This window comes from Adiantum capillus-veneris, chromosome 20, assembly GCF_014529385.1.
Source record: "Adiantum capillus-veneris isolate H3 chromosome 20, ASM1452938v2, whole genome shotgun sequence".
NCBI classification, from domain to species: Eukaryota; Viridiplantae; Streptophyta; class Polypodiopsida; order Polypodiales; family Pteridaceae; genus Adiantum; species Adiantum capillus-veneris.
In genome coordinates, this window is record NC_140950.1 from 102,868,920 (window position 1) to 102,884,917 (window position 15,998).

At 41.7% G+C, this 15,998-nt stretch overlaps 2 protein-coding genes across 2 annotated transcripts; both read left to right on the forward strand.

Annotated features, from left to right (window-relative positions):
- Positions 1 to 6,882: 6,882 nt before the first annotated feature.
- LOC147433003 (CASP-like protein 4C1) lies at positions 6,883 to 9,506 on the forward strand. The gene is made up of 3 exons (XM_086492749.1): positions 6,883 to 7,448; positions 7,742 to 7,877; positions 8,051 to 9,506. Exons 1-3 carry the CDS (start codon positions 7,150 to 7,152, stop codon positions 8,276 to 8,278), a joined length of 663 nt encoding a protein of 220 aa, XP_086348875.1. The 5' UTR covers positions 6,883 to 7,149; the 3' UTR covers positions 8,279 to 9,506.
- A 558-nt stretch (positions 9,507 to 10,064) lies between these two features.
- Positions 10,065 to 13,022, forward strand: LOC147433004 (uncharacterized). Its single transcript, XM_086492751.1, has 6 exons — positions 10,065 to 10,705; positions 10,794 to 10,861; positions 10,936 to 11,231; positions 11,315 to 11,426; positions 11,511 to 11,901; positions 11,989 to 13,022. The coding sequence occupies exons 1-6, from the start codon at positions 10,441 to 10,443 to the stop codon at positions 12,156 to 12,158; spliced, it is 1,302 nt and encodes a 433-aa protein (XP_086348877.1). The 5' UTR covers positions 10,065 to 10,440; the 3' UTR covers positions 12,159 to 13,022.
- The last annotated feature ends 2,976 nt before the right edge of the window (positions 13,023 to 15,998 follow it).

The following is a 15,998-nucleotide window of genomic DNA, read 5'->3' on the forward strand; positions in this document are numbered from 1 at the left end:
CCTTCCTCAATAATCGGTGCTAGCGGATCTAGCCTTGCCCGAGTTACACTCTCTTCGGTGGACACTAAGCTACCTTGGTCACCTGTCACCTTCTGGTCTCTAACAATGTATCTTCTTGATCTTAAATTCATCAAACTTATCAATGCAATTTAGAACAAATTCAACCACTCACCTGGAAGCGGGTCAGTTTCTGCACAACTTCTTGCTTTGTTGCTGAACATACCTGTACACAAGAGTTTTAATTTCGGCAATTGAATCAAAGCATTTATCTGCTAGAGGTTATCTTAGTAATGATTGGTATAACTGGAGAGTTAATCTCAACCACTATTGTATTTTATACACTGCTGATGTTCTGGATTAGGTTGCTAATCTGAAACAGTACTTCCTTCTGATGTTGGCCAATTTACGCGAAAAAGTCTGAATTCAGTCTTTGCTTTGTCAAATGGGCAACCAAGGTCCAAATTCACTTCTGAAAGAAGTTCTGGAACCCTTAAGCCAAATAGAACCTCACTGTCTAGACCAGGTCAAATTTTCTCTACAGTATGTCCCAATAGACATCCTACGTGTAGGATGTCTCCTACTTTATTTTGCCTGGATTTTTGCACTGTTGTTTCCCCTTGTTGTGTTGAGCTTAAAACTGCTTTTACTTTTTGATTTGGAATTCTATATGCTGGTCAATGAGTTAGGAATCTGTTCCGACGGCTTGTTGATGGTATTGATCAGTCTAATCAACTCCAAATTGGACCAAAATTGACTAGCAGGCTAGCCTTAGGCTATATAACACCTTACAATGCTCTAAGTCAAATTATGGCTTCATTTTCTTGCATTAGACATCCTACGTGTAGGATGTGTTTTTCATCAGAATGGATTTAAACTCAAGGCTTAAGCTTCCCTTGAGTTGCTAATCACCTTGGTATACTCAGATTTCAGTTTGGAGTCCCAAATCACTCAGAAGACATCCTACGCGTAGGATGTCTTTTTGGCTTGCTTGACCCCAGATTTGTTCCACAGCTTCCCCTTGATGTCAGTATCTCAGTGGTATGCTTAGATTTTGATTTGGATGTCAAAAGTCCCAAACTTCAGCTGTTTTTTCTTTTCTCGATCAAAAGTGCTAAAGTCCAATTTGAACCCAATTTTCTTACCCAAATGGGGTGAAACCCCTTTAAGTCACTCAATATATCATGCAAGACACACTCATGCAGCCATCTTATGGTTTTGGTCTCAAGTTAATGTTTTGGCACTATTTGGGTAGGATGTCTTGCAATTTCAGTCTATCTGGCCTTATCCTGTCAAGATATGGCCAAATTTCCACTTTCCAGTTGAAATTAGGGTAAATCCTATCTTCTGAACACACTGGTCAACTCAAAATCCCAAAAATTCCTCCCAGATTGGCCTGTAAACATCCTACGCATAGGATGTCTCTTGGCTTAAAATTAAAGTTTTTTCTGACAGGAATGCTCCTGATGCTCTGAAGACCTATCAAAAACACTCACAGTAACTTTTGGACGTCAATTAGGCTTTCAACCACACTTTTGAGTCTTTTAAAAACTTGTAATGATTCTACCAAGCAAGTGTACATGCATGGAATGCTCTAGATCTGAATCATGATGTCCTACTTACTCTACTCCTACCTATCATGAAGAAATGTTAATAATGGTGTTTTTGGTTGTATTTTGGCCTCTCTGGACTCTCAAGCTCTCCTCTCACCGCTTCTACCACGTCCCAACTTCTACTCTAGAACTCGACTATTACCTACAACTACCTAAGTCTACCTCCTCTACCTAAGTCGAAGGATGTAGGCCAGACACACGCTTCCTAGACTCCCTCTAAGACCTAGAGAGTCCTCCACCCTCTGATCCTATCTAAATGTAAAGCAAGACTCTTGGCAAGCCAAAAATCTCAATCCTCAAGGATTAGTCTCGGTCACCTACCTAAGGTTTTCATCCCCGGCAGCGGCGTCAATGTTGGACGGATAAGCCGCGACAAACGTCAGCACAGCGAGAACTCACCTAACAAGTAATGTCAGCTAAGGACGAAGCTCGATCCGCAGGCGCATGGAAGCAAGCATAAGGTGTCAACGTACACTCGACCAACTCCTAACTAATTCCTACAGAGGTCCCTACCAATTTTCTAAGTCATAGCCTTCAAGAGTGCAAAAGAGGATATTTCCTACAACGCTTGCTAGAGCCGAATACCCATCAAACACTTTTGAAACACCATAGAACTTGAAGGAGACCTTACTAATACCTATTGGACGCTCTCCCTAAGGTCTATGAACCAAAATCACGACCCAAAACACCCGATGCAGAAACACGTAGGATGTCTGGCCGAAATCTGCAGGTCTTCGTTTCTGAAATCTGAAGTGCCTAATGTGTAGCTCTACTCAATGTGAACGCGTGGATACGCTGCAATGCGAAATCAAATAATGTATGCTCACCCAAACAACAAATGAAAGCTCGTAGAAGGAGCTCCCAAAGCCGGACCGTACGCGCGCAATGTTGGTATCGGCTCGTAGCTCCAGTCGGGGGCAACACGCTGCACTTCTCCGCACTCGATTCCAACCACCATAGCACACGTAGCGTCGAGACGAAGCTCACACTCTCTCTCACGTACACAGTACGCTCACTCACAGACTTAAAACTTGTTTAAAATGACAAAAGGTTTTTCATTAAGATCAAAAAGTGGTATATATACCTTACAACTTCTCAAACCCTAAAGTTCCAAAATCAACCATCTACTCAATCTAACTATCAAAACTGGGATACAATCTGGAAACTTCTGTAAGTCCCAATATTTACAAGGTGAAAAATCGGGTTTTCCTCAATGAATGAATAATTACAAAAATAATAGTCCGCCGAGTAGTTAGATGCTGTGGGGTGTGTCCAGCTTCTAACATAGGCTTTGGAGATGAATTCCTTCATTATCTTTAGACATGATTGCCTTTTTTGTTTGGAGGTAATTTGCAAAAAATTACATGCTAAGCACTCAAAAACCAATCTCCATTGTCAAAAAAACTAGTCTTGCTTGGTGGGCCTCCCTATGTAAACATCTATAGAATATAGCATAACATATGCAAATTGACAACTTGGTTGCAATTCTCTCCATGCCTTCTTGACGCTTGGACTGTAACCTTGTAGGCCTTGAGAATTTCATATTGACACCTAGTATGGGAGAAACGAGGACAAATATAGTATGGCATCAACTGTTTAGGTCTAAAGTAAAGATGCACAAAGTGCATTTACGATTACAATACACTACATGTATTCACTAATGTATTTAATTTTTTAATACACCACATGTTAAAAATGTTATTATTATTATGTATTGCCTACCTACCATATGCAAAGAGTTGTATGTATAATTAACATATACAGATGTTGATCAATATTGAGTGTATAGTTCCGAAAGCATCATGCATGTAAAGAAAACTAAAAGAAGAAATGTACAAAATTCTAAAACAAGCAAATCGATAAAGCATCAACGGATTGCAATTAAAATGAAATGCTTTACTGACCTGAAATGTTGTACATATGTTTTTGGATTGCCCAAGCTATACACCGATCTTTGACTCAAGCTTCAGAAAAGGAATGTGTATAGTTAAAACATTTCATCTCGCAATGAAGTGCCATAAATTGAAGATACTAAGTATACAGTGCACGTCATGCAGAAGTGCCATACAAAAGCATGGTGGAGAGTTGGCATTGTGGTCTCTCCAAAAATTATAAGAAACGGAAGCAGTGCCCTACCCCGTAGTGTTTATGTGATGCGCCAAGCAAACGCATAGTTGTGGAGAGTTGGATGGAGATAACGAACCTTGCAGTGTAGTCCAGCAGGAGTTACGCTTGTGCAATCGAAATGTCCAGTGTTTTGAGTATATGTTCTCCCTGCCAGACAGAAAATACATATTAGGATAAATATAGGGCATGTAGCTTATTAATTAAGCTTAAAGAGAATTAGATCTAATTTTATTGCATGCTCAACAGCTGAGCGTGATAAGAACATTGCCAAAAAGAAACTCGTTAAAAAAAACAAAACTGATGGAAAACTGCTATCATTGAAGAGCGCTCCCATTGTTTTGCTTGTTTTTGTCAACCCATCAATCTGTGGGGCTAGCATACTCGCCAATCGTCTATAAATTTGGCGAACACTCGTCATGATCTGGGTTCTGATCAGAGGGGTGCACGAAAAAGCCAACATGCAAGACATCCGCGTTGCCTATCTCAAGCTCGCCTTCAGATGGCGTCGTGGTAAACAACAACAGCACAACCACGATGTTGAGGATGCCACCACGATCTTTCAGCAAATAACGCACGCCTATGAAATCCTCTCTGACCCGCTCCAGTGTTTCTCTCACGACCTCACCCTTGACAACCAACCATAGAGCTGTCTCGTATTTGGCCTCTGCCTTGCGTCTCATCATGTGCATTACCGCCGCACCGCTAATCCTTCAGCACGCTCAATAGGTGGAGGCTATGCCGCCTACGAGGTCTACTTCATTGAGTTATCGGGGATGAAGCTGAGGGTGGGGAGGGGTTTCTTCCTCTACTATGGCCACCTTCTACTGAATACTAAAGAATATTCCGACGATGATTTTTTCCATGTTTATGGTAATGTATTTTCCAAACTGCAGGAACCAGAGCTAGATGTTGCAGCTGCTGCTAATGGCAATGGAATTCTTCCTCAGCATCCGCTCTGTTGTTGGCCACCTTGTGAGCTTGCTTCAAAGACTTCCTTCCCCCCCCCCCCCCCCCCCCCAGAGCGACCCCTCCCTCTTTGAATGGCGCTACAGATCTTTCCACCTGCACTACTGGCTATAGCCTTATTCATGAGTGCGCAAGGTTCATAACCACATCTGTTGACCAAACTTCTTGGCTCTAGACTCCACTTGCTCTTGCGCTCTCTCCTTCGCTCATTCTCCACTACTCTAATTAAGAGATGGATCTCATTGTGCATCAAGGGTATTAGTGGAATTGAATAGTCTGGACTATGAACTTGTCATAGTCACAAACTTCCACTTTAGTGAGACGAAGGAGACGAGCTCCATGAAAATTGAAAAGATGCTAATATAAACCATTTTTAGAGTATTAAGAAAGTGCTTACAGTAGTAACCGATAAGAGTTCAATATGTAAAGTGTCCTTCACTTTAGCTCAATTGCCCTTTAGTCTTTGCTTATATGTAGTTGTATTCCAAAAAGAGAAACACTTTTTCGCAGCCCGAAAGGCCCCTCTCCCCTTTGCTTCTCTGGTCGAGCTATTCTTTGCACTGGGTCGACCTTCTAGCAATTTGGAGGCCGCATTGCAACTCGACTGCCCCTTTACAACCCTTGATGACCTCCAATATTTATCCTGTAATGAGATTGCGTTTCTTCCCTATTTAACTGCAAGTCGTCTTTTCCAGCGTTACAATTCTTTATTGGCTCCAACTGTCGCTCTCTTTCGGTTGCCCCACCCACGTTGCTCGCTTCAATATGCTACATGCTGCTTGTCGTCCTTTATAGCTAGTCCAGCCTTGTCCTTCCCCTATTGCTTCTGGCAGTGCCTCCATTGGTTGCTACAGCTCAACGGCCTCAACTTGAAGCTACCCCTCGCTACTCGGTTCCCCTTGTTATTCGTTGCTGCCTCAAGTACTGACTCTATTTCTCTAGCACCATGGACTTTGCTTGGCGCGACGAGACAGTAGGGTCTCTCTCTCTCTCTCTCTCTCTCTCTCTCTCTCTCTCTCTCTCTCTCTCTCTCTCTCTCTCTCTTACAAAGAGTAGATAGAGTCAAACCTGTTGCTTCTGAGGAACTTGCGAACTGCCTGTTCGAGCTGCTTCTGGGAACCTGTGATGTCTGTGGAGAAGTTCGAAGTCCTTCTGAGCGCAATTGAGCAATGCAGCAACGAAGAGCTTTTTTTTAATTCGATTCAGTTAGTTTTTTTAAGAGCTTTTCATCGTAATGATGTTTTTCTTAATAATTAATAATTTAAATCTAATGCCATGTGGTGGCTTCTTCGTTCAGAAACCGCAAAAAGAGCCTTGGGCTCACCGAGTAACAAGAATAAAGAATAAAAAATCTTGAAGATCCAACGAAAATAGATACAAGGGTATTTTCGGAATTTTTAAATTTGAGGGGTATATTGGATACCTTGTGCTAAGGCTATCTCCCGAGAGGCGACCAACAATACTAGTAAAAGATAAGGGAAAATTACCAAAATACCCCTCTAATTTGTGAAAATTTCCACAATACCTATCAAATTTCAAAAATTCCCAAAGTACCCCCATAATTTGTCATAAATTCCCAAAATGCCCTTCAAATTTTCCAAAATACCCAAAATATCCGTGGTTGGTTGTCAGAGTAAATTTCTCCAAAAACAAAAAAATTTGTAGCTTTTTATAAGAAGAGTGATTGTCTACCATACAAGATGCTAAAACTAAAATTTGAGTTGGTTATGTAGGCTTTGGAGATGAATTCCTTCATTATTTTTAGACATGATTGCCTTTTTTTGGAGGTAATTTGCAAAAAATTACATGCAAGCACTCAAAAACAATCTCCATTGTCAAACAAGAATAAAGAATAAAAAATCTTGAAGATCCAACTAAAATAAATAGATACAAGGGTATTTTGGAAATTTTTTAAATTTGAGGGGTATATTGGGATTTTCCACAAATTAGAGGGGTATTTTGGTAATTTTCTCAAAAGATAATTATGCGTAACGTTTCTATTACGTAGACCCTGAGGCTTTGCTTTCGTTGTGCCAGCCTGCAGCTCCCAAATGGTAAAGGCTCTCGTCAACTACCCAGAGCCGGCCAATTCCCTTCCACGCTTCCCGCACGCCCACCTACATGCTCTCTTTCTCTCTCTCTCTCTCTCTCTCTCTCTCTCTCTCTCTCTCTCTATAGCGCAACACACCAATATAGGCGCAAGCATATAGCTGCGTAGGTAGTACACGCCAACATATATATTCCTTGAAAATGCCTTTGCGCAAGCGCAAGTGCAGAGGCTTGACTCTGTGAAGTGCATCCTGTAGTTTTGATTCTGGACTTGCTGCCAGTGATCTCTCTCTCTCTCTCTCTCTCTCTCTCTCTCTCTCTCTGTGTGTGTGTGTGTGTGTGTGTGTGTGTGTGTGTGTGTGTGTGTGTGTGTGTGTGTGTGTGTGTGTGTCTAGAGATGGATTCCCCAGAGTTTTCTGAGAGGGGCCTCAATTCAATGACCCCAGAGCATCCTGCAGCAGGGGGGCACAATGGCAAGGTAGTGCACTACTATGGGCATGGGGGCGAGACACTGTCGCCGTCGCGCAAGGTGCAGGGCGGCGGTCGGTTGCATCCGAAAGCGGATGCCCTCCTCCTTCTCTTGCGCTTCCTAACTCTGGCGTTCTCTTTGGCCTCCCTTGTCCTCATGATTACCAATTCTGCGACAGTCCGCCGCAGACTGCACACTGTCAGATGGACGGACTTCGACGCATATAGGTAGTGGTTTACTTGCTTTATCACTAATTCTACAAGTTCACATCCACATTTTACTGGCTAATGTTTAAAGAGATTTTCTGATTGTTCTATTGAATTGATTGCATATGTGTGTATTTTCCTGTTTTGAATCTATGCTAATTGCAATGCACACTATGGTTTTTGCCTTTTCTAGGCATCTATTTTTGTGCTTTTGCAACTGATTTTTTGCTCCCAAAGGATGCATTAATTGGGCATTTTTTTCGCATGCACATAGCTCCATTCTTTTCTCTCAATTTTGTCTACCCCCCTCTCAGGTATGTGCTGGCAGCAAGCGCAATCGTATGCCTATATTCGTTCGCAGAGATTGGGCTTGGCTTGTGGTACTTGTTCAGCGGACGGATGCTTATGCCGGACTCGCTGGCGCAGTGGTTCGATTTCGGCCATGACCAGGTTTTAAAGGAGACATTACTGTAAAGTTTTACCATTTTTGCTTTGCTTTATCATCAATTTGTACTTTGCTAAACTCAATTTTTGAGCTGAATATTGATCATAGGTTTCAGCACCATTATTTGAAAAATTAGTTTCATTAGTACCAAGGACAAGTTATGGCCTTTTTGATGCAGGGTTTTGCGTATTTAATCTTGTCGGCATGCTCTGCGGGCACGGCAGTTGCGCACAATCTAAGAGAGAGGCACATCCTCATTCATGGAGCATATGGGTGTGATGAGGCCGACTCATTCTGCACGAAAGCAGAGATTTCGATAGGATTGGCGTATGGCGCGTTTCTGTTCATTGCGCTCTCCTCTCTGCTATCTGGCTACAGATTAGCAAGGTGGCTGATTTTGGGATAAGATCAGAAGCATTTGTAAAATGCAGTGATGAATTCACCCTTTGATGATAAGCAGGGGGAAAGTGTTAAGACTGTTTGTGTCTTGGTAGGCTATTAAGGGCATATATGTGTAGGGACTGATGATGAAAGAAACATTGCTTAATGTAATCTGAGTAGGACGTTTTCTCTGTGAAAATTAGCCTGGTGAGAGCATTTTTCGGAAAGTACTGCTATCTTTGCCTTGTGTGTGTGCGCGCGTGCGCGCGCTCAATTGGGGAGTTAATTTCATATATTGGGAAGTTAACAGGTGCAGGGGTTGCTACATCTCTCTCTCTCTCTTCCATTAAAGTTCCCCTCTATCTCCCGTGAGCCAGAGTTATCACTCATCCAGAATTAGTTGCAAATATCACGACACAAAGTCTCCTGCGTGCGCGTGTGCACACACGCTCTCTCTCTCTCTCTCTCTCTCTCTCCACACACACTGTCAGCGAGGGTTCATATTTCACATTGTGCATTGTGAATCTTTCCTTTTTTTGCAAATGTCACAATATGTGAGAGGTTATGTAGAACTCACATAATGGGTTGGATGGCAATAAATTCCATCAATAACGACAATCCCCCCCCCCCCTTTTCTTCAACACTAAGGGGCACGGGAACTTTAAAGAAGTTAAGGCGGTGGGATCAAGGGTGCGAAAGTGGAGCGCTGTGATTGAGGCCATCGGGGCGTTACACGTGGCTATAAAAAGTAAACTTGGACGGGGTTTGGTAAACGGAGACGTCGGGAGGTAAACTCGGATGGGAGAGTGACATGGGCTGAAAACGTGGCACGAATGGGCTGAGGTGGAGTCCTAGGTGGCAAATGATGGGCCAACATGGCTATGACAAGATGGCCACCGGGATGAGCCTCGGGTGGACGGGCAACCCATTTTCAAATTTGCCTCGCGGGAATGCAATGTAATGAGAGATTACATCAAGAAAACAACGATTAGATGAGGAATCAGTAATCAGAGGTGAGATGAGAGCACGAGAAGGGGAGGCTGGTAGCTGAGACGGTAATCAGTAATCAGATGAAGACTTCGTAGCAGATTGGAAGCTCAAAGGCAGCATGGATTTGAACCAGGTAGTGTGTGTGAGTGTGCGTGTGTGTGTGTGTGTGTGTGTGTGTGTGTGTGTGTGTGTGTGTGTGTGTGTGAGTGTGAGTGAGAGAGAGAGAGAGAGAGAGAGAGAGAGAGAGAGAGAGATGTTGTGTATTAGATGCCTCCCATCAATGTAATCGAGACCAGCCATTGAGTGGATATTTCAATGGTGAAACGATGACTAAAGGAGAATGGCCAGATGACTGACCAATCAATGAGGATAATCGCATGGATAACTTGCCACAAAACAATGGAGGTAGTCCCAGCTCAGTCGCATGTTGGTATTCGCAAAGCTCTTGGGTTGCCTTAGATCTGTCTTCATACACATCAAAAACATTTTTCTCCTTCGACAAGATGACATACTCCTTAATGGCCAAAGATTTGGGAGGGACGGAGACCGTGTCACTAGCAATACTTCAAGCGATCGATGTTCGGGATTGTTTGATTTAAAGAAGTGGAATAGGATGAAAGACTCCTTGATGCTTTGTCCAAGTATAGGGCTGGAAATAGGTTGCCTGCACTTGAAATCTACTGGCTTAAAGGTTGCCTTTATGGAAGATTGGGCACGCATTGTTCATGCAGCCCATTGCCCTTTGGCACATGACAATCATCTTGGAGAGGCTTCCACTCTCAAGGCCGTCCAGAAGGAATGGTGAACAGACAAGAGACAACATGGGTTGCCTCTTGATTATATAAAACACTCAATCACAGCCTATCTGGATGCTTACTCAAAGAGAAGATCATTGATCGTGATGTAACTGCGATGCCTATTAGTAGCAGAACCGCAAATTGCCCAACCTCTTCAATCGAGACAACACCATCTCAAGTCGAGCAACAATTGACAAGAATCATGATATAACATCACATACGGCTAGTCCTAGTCAAATCTTCAAGGAAGCATAGAGCATATAAATGGCTACAAGAATACATTTTCCATGGAGGTGGAAGCATAGATCGGAGAGGTGCGAATAAGCGGCGATAACGAAAGTCCAAGAGGTGTGGGTGCCTATTTAGGGTGGTGGTTCAACACTATCATGGTGGTGATAGGATGACTATTGCAATCCATGGCGATCACACCGGGCTCATACCTAGCCCATGTGCTGACCTTTACCACTTGCCAGTGAATTCAGTTGTAGTTGCATGCTGTATGGATGATTTGTTTGATGTTGGGATGTGCCGCCATGTCGCCAAAATGTCGATCTCCAAGGAAAGGTTTCACATGGTAAATGCATCTGAGCTGGATCGTGTAATCTACAGATTTTTTATGATACCAAAAGAGGTGCAGATGCTGTTTCATCAAATACGCACTCGTGGTACTTAACTTGCCATTGGAATTTTTAGGAAGTCTTTCCTCTGCTGAGTTTTTGATAGCATTTGATCCAACATTTCTTTTGATTGTAGGTAACTTTGTAGGTAGTAAATGGGGTGCGATGCTTGCAGAGGCTCTACGTTTGCAAGAATTGAAGAAGGTAATACTACATTCTCAACTTCTTAAGTTGGATGGGTGAGCATGCATCCTCAAGTATACTTCTTGTATGGATAGGTAATCTTTGTGCAGCCTTACAGTCCCCAAAATCCTGATGAGAACAAGCGGCCATTCATCCTCCTCATTCAAGATGAGTGGATGCTACAAGTCGCTCTTCGTTTCTCATGTCAGAACTCATGGGCCATGGATAGCACTTTCAAGACAAACATTTATGGTCTACCGCTCTATGGTGCAGTCTTGCCAAACCAAACCGGCATAGGGATTCCAATATGGCTGATGTTATGCAGCATTGATGTGGGTACCAACCAAGAAAAGGTGGCCCTAGAGCTCACGTTCAAGATGATCTTTGCAAGGTTAGGTGACGTTCGGCCCACAACCATTGTCATTGATAAGAGCCAACAAGAGCTCGAAGCCATCCTCAAGGTTGTGGATCAAGATCCTTTTTGCTAAAGAGAAGACGAGGATGGAAGGCGGCAACAAGTCGCATGCAAAGTTTTGCTATGCTAGTTCATGTCAAGAAGGCATGGGATGAGAACCTCTTGCCCCAAGTAGGCCATTTCTTTGATGTGTTCATCATGTCAGCTCATGTCTACGAATTGACTGTCGTACTCACATGGTGTTGTTGTGCATAGGTCCCTAAGGACAAGCACGATGATGTGTACAATTGCTTGTCGAATTTGATGCATGCAACAAGAGAGGATATATTTGATGCAAGGTACGATGAGCTATTGCAGGTGTATCAAGCACATGAGAATATTCGATGGTATGTATCCATTGGCTGGTGTGGCAGCACATGTATGTGGCGAAGCCGTTGGCCAAGATTCGGTCGTCTATTTCAACATGGGAATGAGGATACTAAAAACCTGGTTGAGCAATTATGGCAATATGTAAAGTATACCTTGTTAAATGCAAAGATAAACAAGTCTTTGTTGGTCTTGTTCAATGCATTGGTGGGTGATTTAGTGCATGGAACATATATTGGGGGAACGCTTCTCGAGTGCTTCAAGCAAAAGCAGGAGATTGGTAAGAGGGGCTCTCTTTTGCTTGAGAGTATACCTTTGTTGTTGCCAAATGTTGAGCTCATGTTTTTTCAATTTGACAATCGTTCAGTTGATTCTGGGAGTTTTAGTCGTTTTGGATCAAGCAAGCAACATACAGCCAAGCTAGTAGTAGGCGAATCAATTCTTAAGCGATTTGAGGCAGATCCAAGAACCCTCAAAGTGATAGAGAGAGAGCATTACAGCTGGGTTCCGAAAAGTTGTTCTATCAATCTGTCATGAGCTCATTTCAACTACCAAATTGATGTATTTTTCCTATAAAGTGAGTCCGATCTCTATGGACTACAGGTGCTCTAACTGGATGGCATTGAAATTGACCTTTTGTGAGAGTCATGGATGCGTTGTTGCCAAATGTATGTCTTGTTTTGCCAGCCAATTTTTCTTATCCATTGAGGCTGATCTGATTTCTCTGTTGATTTCACTTGCAAACATTTAGCGTTTTTGGTATTTGATTATTTACAGTTTTGTTGGAGATATGTTGTCGCAAAAAGAAGGTTGGGCGCTTAGAAAGAGCTTTCATGCACCGTATTTTGACCACTCAGGGTGCAAGGTTTGAGATGTTATTCTGTTAGGGTTTGTGCCATAACCATGCAGTGAATAATGCCTTTGCATTTATATGATGCATTTCTCAACAGGTAATTGATAATTTTGTTGGTCATTGGAGCTATGCAACGATGGGACCCCAACATTTGGCACCGTTGCCGGAGACGATGGCTTACACTAGTGTAATTGTGGCATAATCGGATGTGTTTCCTCACTAATTTCACTTGTGTATTTATATTTTTGTGGGTTTTGGATATGTGTGCATAAAGCAATCTGTTCATTATTCCATAATATGTCACCATATCTTGTCAATTATGTGTTTACACACTAATCCCTTGCTAAATTCACTAATTTTTCTAACCAACACACTAATTTGCTTCTACGAATTGGAGCTTTCAACCGTCAATCGATCTTCAACGGAAAAGTAATCAAGGTGATATTCCCAACCTCCCTAGAATCTAAAGATGTGCAGAATTGTGTAGAGATCCCATCATGATGCAATGTAATGTTGATGCTATGTTATTGCAATGCAATGTTGATGCTATGCTGGATTGAAATATTTTGGATTGTTCGTTTTCAAGTTCAATTGTTGATTGGTGATTGTACATTGCTAATTGGGTGCCTAATTGAGTTAATTGCATGCTTGAATGATCAATTGCAAGTATTTGTGCATTCTAATTGAGTGTGTATGCCTAATTTTAGGTTGTGTGCACTATTTTGCCCTTGTTTGTGAACCTAAAAATCAATGTGTGCTTAATGATTTTTCAATTGTGATGATTGATTTGTGTTGTATTCATGCCCAACTAATGATTTGTAAAATCACATTACAATTTTGACAAGATTAACCCTCTTGTGTGCGCACCTAAAGATTGGTAAAAATTGCCAATTTGATTAATGTTTGTGCCTAAAAAGTGTTTGATTTGCATGATTGATTCAATTTTTGATTGCATATTTGATGTTTTTAAGCTCAAAATAGGGAATTACACACTCCAATTGCGTCAAATTTTGACTTAATTTTGTCGCTAATTTTGCCAGTTTAATTGTCTAGTCTTGATTTTATTGACGAAATTGTTTGGCAATTGAATTGATGAGAATTTTTGTGAATTTATTTGGCTGCACTAATCCCCTATGTGTGAAGATTTTTTTAAAAAAGGGTATTTTTTGGATAATTTTTACAATTTTTGGATAACCTCGACGCCGTGCCTTGCGGCGCATAATAATTCTTGGTCGACTAGACCTTTACGATGTGCTGGGACAATTTTTGGCTACATTAAAATTCTTTTTTCTTTTTTTCTCTCCGTGTAAATCCACCCCACCCACTCTCTCTCTAACTCTCTCTCCTTCCCACCCCCTCCCTAGTCCGATTATTATCACTCTCACTTCCCTCCCCCCTCTCTCTCTCTCCTCCCCTCCCAAAAATCACGATAATGAGTCCCCTCTCACTAACCCCCTCACTCCCTCTCCTTCTCCTCCCAAGTTCCAAATAGCAATTATTAACATTCCCCCCTCTATCTATCCCTTTTCCTCTCTCTCTAAGTTCTGCCTTGTCGCGTAGTCAACTACACACACACACACCCTCCCCCTCGCTGTTCCTCTGTCGTGTACCCCCCCAGGTCCCGCTATCAGGCGCACCCCAGGTGCGTGGCGCTGCGGATTCTCTCTCTCTCTCTCTCTCTCTCTCTCTCTCTCTCTCTCTCTCTCTCTCTCTCTCTCTCTCTCTCTCTCTCTCTCTCTCTCTCTCTCTCTCTCTCTCTCGTTCTGCACACGCTGCCAACGCGCTCACTCTGCCCACCTGCATGCTACGCCTACATCCTACATGCCTACTCCCTCTCACTGTCTTTCTCCTCGAGTCCTGTACTCTGTACTGCCCCGGCACGTGCTCAACCTTGAACCCCGCGCCAGGCTGCACTCTACTCTAACTTAGTCAACCCCTGTTGCGCCAACACATTGTTGTCAGTGCTATCACCCGCTATCAACGGCGCTCAGTGCCGGCAGTCAATGGCCACCGTCCGGCGTGTAGACAGGTGAGTATAAAATAAATTAAAACCATCAAAAAATCATTAAAAAACATTTATTAAAAAACAATAAAAATGAAATAAAAAATAAAAATCACAAAAAATCCATTAAAACAATGAAAAAATAAAAAATTCTTTTTAAAAAATTTGAAAAATCACAAAAATAGTAAAAATCTCACAGAAAATTCAAAAACTAACCGGAAAAATTTCAATAAATCACAAAAAATTCATAAAATCTTCAAAAACTCTAATATTCACATAAAAATTAAAAAAATTCACCAAAAAATCTTTGAAAATAAAACTTTTTCAAAATAATCATAAAAGAATCAAACAAAAAATCAAAAAAATTGATTTGAAAATTTCACAAAAATTTTATAAAAATAAAAAGAAAACCGTCGAAAAAGCCAGAAAGAGGTAGAAAAGCAAACAACACACACACCGAGCAAACATCACAAAAGCGGCCAAGTAAAAAAAAGCAAAGCCAAGAAGTGTACTGCAATGCGAGCAAAAAATCGAGAATAGCAGCCAGAAAAAACTGAGCAAACGAAACAGTCAGAATAGCCGAAGGATATCCGAAAAAAGATGAAAACGATCAACTCGAAGCCATGAGCGGCATACAAATTTCTAAATTTGTCAAAATGAAGCCGAAAATTGACCAAGCAGTAAAAGAGGCACAAGAGCCAAGATCCTATTGATCAGAGTAAAGCAAGATTCAGATAACTCCTAGATGTTCATAGGTTTTAGTCGAGCCAGGTATTGCAAGCTTAAAGATGAAGTGCAAAAAATTAACCTAAGTGTTTATCTAGAAATCTGCACAAGCTAGCAAAACATACAGTTGGTGCATATGCAATCAGGGTCATTGTACATGGATTACAGTGGTCAGATCTATAATCAAGAACCGAAATTGCAAGATCCAACAGATCAACCAACAGAAGAAAATCTAATTGGAGAACCAAGCCAAAGACAGTACAAAGGTCAAGATGGAGCAGTCTACAACTTGATGCTCAATGTTTTAAAAGAAGATGCCGACAACTTGGCAAGCACAAAAACAGAAACTCCTCAACAAGATCTTTACATAACAGAAACAAATGAGATATCACCAGTCATGGCATATTGCTCAGATTGTGGACGAAAAAGTCGACATTTTGCTAAAGATTGTCCGAGAAATCCTAACAACAGGGATACATCAACTGCCAAGCAAGGTACAAAGAAAATTGGAAATGAAAATCTCGATGTAAGTACATTTAACTTGTCACTTTTAATGCAATCGGATGATTTTGCATTACCATTAGAAGCACCAGTAAAAGTACTACAAATCCAAAATCAGCATAAAGATACACAGACACCTGAAAATCTTAAAATTGATTCTTTGAACAACAAATTCTTGCATGAATTTGGTCAAGGTGTCGAGATATCACCAACTGTTGAAAAGACTGTTAGGTGTGTAAATGATTCTGCATCCATTGCCACATGTGTGCAATCATTCACGAGTTTAAGGAACACA